The sequence below is a fragment of the Corvus brachyrhynchos genome, unplaced genomic scaffold (genome assembly GCF_000691975.1).
Source record: "Corvus brachyrhynchos isolate BGI_N302 unplaced genomic scaffold, ASM69197v1 scaffold318, whole genome shotgun sequence".
Taxonomy (NCBI): Eukaryota; Metazoa; Chordata; class Aves; order Passeriformes; family Corvidae; genus Corvus; species Corvus brachyrhynchos.
Genome location: NW_008239537.1, coordinates 113319 through 118361, shown reverse-complemented (window position 1 = coordinate 118361; position 5043 = coordinate 113319). Strand labels below are relative to the sequence as shown.

The 5043-nt window shown below is 45.8% G+C and overlaps 1 protein-coding gene across 1 annotated transcript in view; it reads left to right on the top strand.

Moving 5' to 3' along the window:
• The window catches only part of LOC103620431 (sentrin-specific protease 1), a 10392-nt gene extending 8705 nt beyond the window's left edge, over positions 1–1687 (top strand). The window contains exon 16 of the mRNA XM_017741206.1: positions 394–1687. Coding sequence (XP_017596695.1) covers positions 394–827 — 434 coding nt within the window. The 3' untranslated portion in view covers positions 828–1687. The remainder of the gene's footprint in view (positions 1–393) is intronic.
• Positions 1688–5043: the final 3356 nt, after the last annotated feature.

Sequence of the window (5043 nt, the reverse complement as noted above, 5' to 3'; positions counted from 1 at the left end):
CCGTTCCCGCTGCTCCCAGGGCCCCCCAGCGCCAGGAAAATCCCCCGAACCCCCGGAATTCCAGCAACATTTTGGGGAAATCCGAAATTTCTCCCCCAGTTCCTGTGGTCTTTCCCCCGGGAAGATCCCAAATGGCTCCTGATTGTGGGACAGCATTCCCAGATCCCAACATTCCCAAATTCCCTCCACTCCCACCCCCCAGGGCCAGGAAAACCCCAAAATCCCAGCAAAATCTGGGATACATTCCACCATGTTTTGCCTGAATCCCAAGAAATTCCCACTTTTTCCCCCATTCTCACAACCCCAAAGCCCCAAATTTCCCCCATTTTCCCCAGTTTTCCATGGAAAAAGAGCAGGAATCTGTCCCTAGCTGAGCAAACCCTGACTGAAATTCCCATTTTTCCTCCCCAAATTCCCGAAGCAACACATGCCCTACTTCCGGAAGAGGATGGCCTGGGAAATCCTGCACAGGAAGCTCCTCTGATGCTGGAAAAATCCTGAAATTCCACGGATTTGGATCAGAAAAATCCCGGGATTCTCCTCGGGACGCAGCCAAGGAACTCCGGGTCCTGCTCTTCCCAAAAAAACCCCCTGGGTTTGGGGGGAATAGAAAAGTTTGGAAGCACAGTTGGGATTTTTTGGAGGTTTTTTCCCTCTTTTTTGCGATTCCAGGATGGATTTTCCCACCTTTCTGGCTGCTGGGATGGGGGAGATTTGGGAATTTTGGGCTTTTTGGAGCTAGATTTTTGGGAAAAGGGAGGCGCTTCCGTGGATTTGGGTTGGGAAAATCCGGATTTGGGAAAAGCGAGGGAAGGCTTTGGTTCTGAAGGGAACTTCTGGAAATCATTCCCATTTTTTTCCACCTCATTCCCAAAGTTTGGGGATTTTATCCATGGGAAAACCTGGATTGGGAACCCTGGGAATAAGTCCTGCTTAAATCCCATTTTTTCCCAATTTTTCTTCCCAAATTCCCTCTTTTCAGCACAGTTTTTTCTGGGATGAAGCTCCGGAATGCCGGAATTCCTCCGGATTTATTCCCAAACTTCGCATTTCCGAGGGATAAACCCCAAAACCTGAGCAAAATCCTGGATTTTTGGGGAATTTTTGAGAATTTTCGCCTCCCTTTGGAGCTGCTTCATCCCCGCAGCTGCCGTTGCTTTTTCCAGCTGCTTTTCCCACTTTTTCCTGGAAAAAACCCTCCCAAATCCCAGGAACTGCAGCAACGACAGGAAAAGCTCCAAAATCCTGGGAATTCCTTCAATTTTTCCCCAAAAAACCAGGGTTTATCTGGGGAGCTTTCCAAAAAAAAAAAAAAAGGGATTTTGAGGCCTTTCCCTGGATTAATTTATTCCTGATTTTTTTTGGAGCTTCCCAAACCTCTGGATCTGCTGTTCCTGGTGGAAAAGAAGATTTTTAAGAAGAAAAGTGGGAAAAAATCCCAAATTTTTGTATTTTCCCTCTCCCATGGGAGCAGGGAATTTTTTCTATTTTTCCCAAGCTGGGAGCCGAAGTTTTGTACTGAATTCCCAAATTTTTGGAGCCCTTTTTCCTGGTTTTTCCTGGCCCTTTGTGTCCCTTTGTCTCAAACCAGGACAGATCCTAAATTCCCGCCCGTTTTATACCGGATTCGTTTCCTACTTTTTTTATCTTTTATTGGAATTAAAGCTCTGGGAAAAAAAACCTAGAATTGTGGAATTTTCCTGCTTTTTGTTCTCCTTGGGTGGGAATCCCGGGAAAAGGGGTTGGGGTCGTTCATCCTCAGCCAGAGAAATCAGGGAAAGTGCCCCAACATTTCGGAAGAATGCTCCAAATTCCAGAAAAAATGATTCAAAATTCAGGAAAAATGCCCCAAACTCCTGGCAAGTGGCTCCGTGGCCACCAGAAAATTCCAGGGATCATTTATTGCCACCCAATTTTTGGGATCAATCGCCCTATTCCAGGGATTTTCAGGTCACCTTGGCTTTTCTTCCTCTTTTCCGGATCCCGATTCCTGGATTTTGGCCCGGTTTGTCCCAAAAAAGTCTCTGGAACTCCTTAAAAACCTCCTGGCTCTCAGTGCCCCCTTCAGCCGCTCCTGGGCATTTTTGGGAAGGCAGGAATCACCCGGGATGGGGGGAACTTGGGAAAAATGCCCCAAAACCTGGGAATGATGCCCAAAATCCGGGAAAAACGCCCCAAAATCCAGGCAAGATGTCCTGAAACCCGGGGAAAATGCCCCAAAACCCAAGAAGATGCCCCAAATTCCATCAGAAAATGAGCCCAAATTCCACAGGAATCCCCCAAATCCTGGCAGGAATTCCCTCCCCTCCCCCCCACCAGGTGACAAAAGTCCCTTCTTGTCCTCTCCCCCCTCTGGATCCGTTGCTATTTTTACAAAAATTCCCAGAAAAAGCCAGGATTTGGGATGAAGGAGCCCTTTGTGGGGCTGCAGCTGGGCTTGGCAGCGGCCGCGTCAGGGAAACTCCAGCTCTCCTGGGAATCCCCAAGATCCCAAAAAATCCGGGCCACGGAGCCCCTTGTGCTGCCTGGAAAGCAGGAAAGTGCCCCAGAAGACAAAAAGATGCCCCAAACCCAGGGATACCTTCCCCAAAATCAGACAAAGATGCCCCAAATCCAGGAAAGATGCCCCAAAATCTGGGATAGATGCATCAAAACCTGGAAAGATGCCCCCAAAAAATCAGATTCCCCGAAATTCAGGGTTGGGAGCCCAAATTCTGAGCTGGGAGACCCCAAAATTCAGAGCTGCCCCTTCACACCCCCAGTTTGGGGTAATTTTTGGCATAGTTTTGGGTAATTCTGGGTCAATTTTAACCCCAAACCAGGCTTGGGGCAGAGCTACCCCTCCAAACCCCAATTTGGGTCATTTTGGGGTCATTTTTAACCATCCAAACCCCAATTTTGGGGTAATTTTGGGTCACTTTTAACTCGTTGGAGTAACTTTGGGGTCATTTTGGGGGAACTTTCAGGTAATTTTGGGTCATTTTTGACCCCAAACCCTCCAGGTCGGGGCTGCTCCTCAAAACCCCTATTTTGGGGTCATTTGGGGTCATTTGGGGTCATTTTTAACCCCAAGCAGGGGCAGGGTCCTCACACTCCAGGAGCCTCCTGATCCTAATTGCTCCTAATGACTCCCCCGACCCCATTAATCCCCTGCAGGCCTGAGCCTTCATTAATTAATTAATTAACCTGCAGCCCCGCTGGGCTTTTTTCTGCTTTTTCCCAAAAAAAAGCCCAAAAAACCCCAAAAATAATAATAAAAAAATCCCTGAACCCGATCTCCCTTCAAACCTTGGGACCCTCAGCCCAGCCCCCATCAAAAAATCCCTTCTAGGGTCAAGGGTTTTTTGGGATTTTTGGTGGTTTTGATGTTTTTTTAATTTTTTTCCCCTGGATTTATTTATTTTTGGGGATTTTTCCGGTTCTGGGACACAGGGGTGGCTTTGTCCCCGTGGCTTTTGGGGCCCTGGCTCAGTGCCACCCCAAATAGGTTTTTTTTGGGATGGGGGGATGGGAGAATTCGCCATCAAAGGATCCTAAATCCCTTTTTTTTTCACCTCTTCCTCACTCCAGCCGGGAAAAAAAATAAAGGAACTTTTAGGGTTTGGAGCCGGATGAAAATCCTGAATTTCAGGCATTTAGGGGGCAAAAAATCCCAAATTTTGGGGAAGGATCCTAAAAAATTAAAGGGTGAAGCAACTCCGCCCTGCTCAGAGCGACCCTGGGGGAAAAAATTCGGGAAGTCCAGGGGAAAAATCCCTAAAAAGACCCAAAAAAATCCCAAAGAATGCCCCAAACCCATTCACTGAATTCCCAACATTTCACCCCAAAATCCCAGAATTTCTCCCCAAATTCCTGGGGTTTCACCTCAAATTCCCATGGTCTTGCCCCAAAAAAATATTGAATTTTTTTTAAAATTAAAAGATACACAAAAATATAAAAGAATACACGAAAAATATATTAAAAATACCCCAAAAAAATTTTAAAAAGACAAAAAAGTTACCCCCAAAGCATTAAAAAAATACAACCCCCCCCAAAAATTAAAATCATGCAAAAAAATACCCCAAAAATAGAGAGAAAACAACAAAAAACATCTAAAAAATACCAAAAAAGTAAAAAAAAAAAAAAAAACCATAAACAATTTAAAAAGAAATCAAAATAAATCAAAATAAAAGCCCCAAAAAATTCGCCGGCAGGGCCCTGAGCTCCCCCCCTGCTGCCTGAAAGGATCCCTTTGTACCTTTCCCTAAAAATCGCCTTTTCATCCCAAAAAAGGGGGAGGAGGGTAAGGAGGAGGAGGAGGAAGAGGCCGCGCTCGGGGAGGGGAAGGGTTTGACCTCATCCCACAAAAATTCCCGGTTTTTTTCCCCATTTCGGGCCCCTTCCCACCTTTCCAGGGGGAAAAAAGGGACAAAGGGGCTCTGTGCCACCAAACCCCCCGAAAATGGGGAAAAAACGGGAATTTGGGGGATTTTCCCCACCAGGAAAAGGAGGAGAAGGAAAAATCCTAAATGGAAAAATGGGATTTAGGTCCGCGATTTGGGAGTTTGGGATTTTTATAGGGATTAGAAGCAGATTTTACGTCCCTAAAATTTTTAGGGGGTAAATTCGCCTCAAAATTGGGATTTCTGTGGGGTTTGGGGCCTTCAAATTCGCTTTTTTCACATGAATTCGCCCCAAAATTGGGGATTACTGGAGTTTTTCGTCCCCTAAAATAATCCGTTTGGGGCTCAAAAAATCATTTCATTTTTATATTATTAAATACTAATTTTTAGTAGGAAATTTTATGGGATAATTAAAAATAGGGAGCGAAGCGGCTGCAAAATGGGGAGGAAAAAGTAAAAATTGGGGGGGGGGAGCAAAGATCCTTTTTCTGCTCCACAATCCCAAAAGGATCCCGGGAAATATTTGGGGCCAGATCTGAGGTTATTGAGAGGTGCCAGAGGGAAAAAACGATATTTGGGGAGTGTTTGGGTTGAAAAAAAGCCCTTTTTGAAGGGAAAACCAAATTCCTGGCTCCCCCCCAGTGAGGAATTCCCTCTCTGG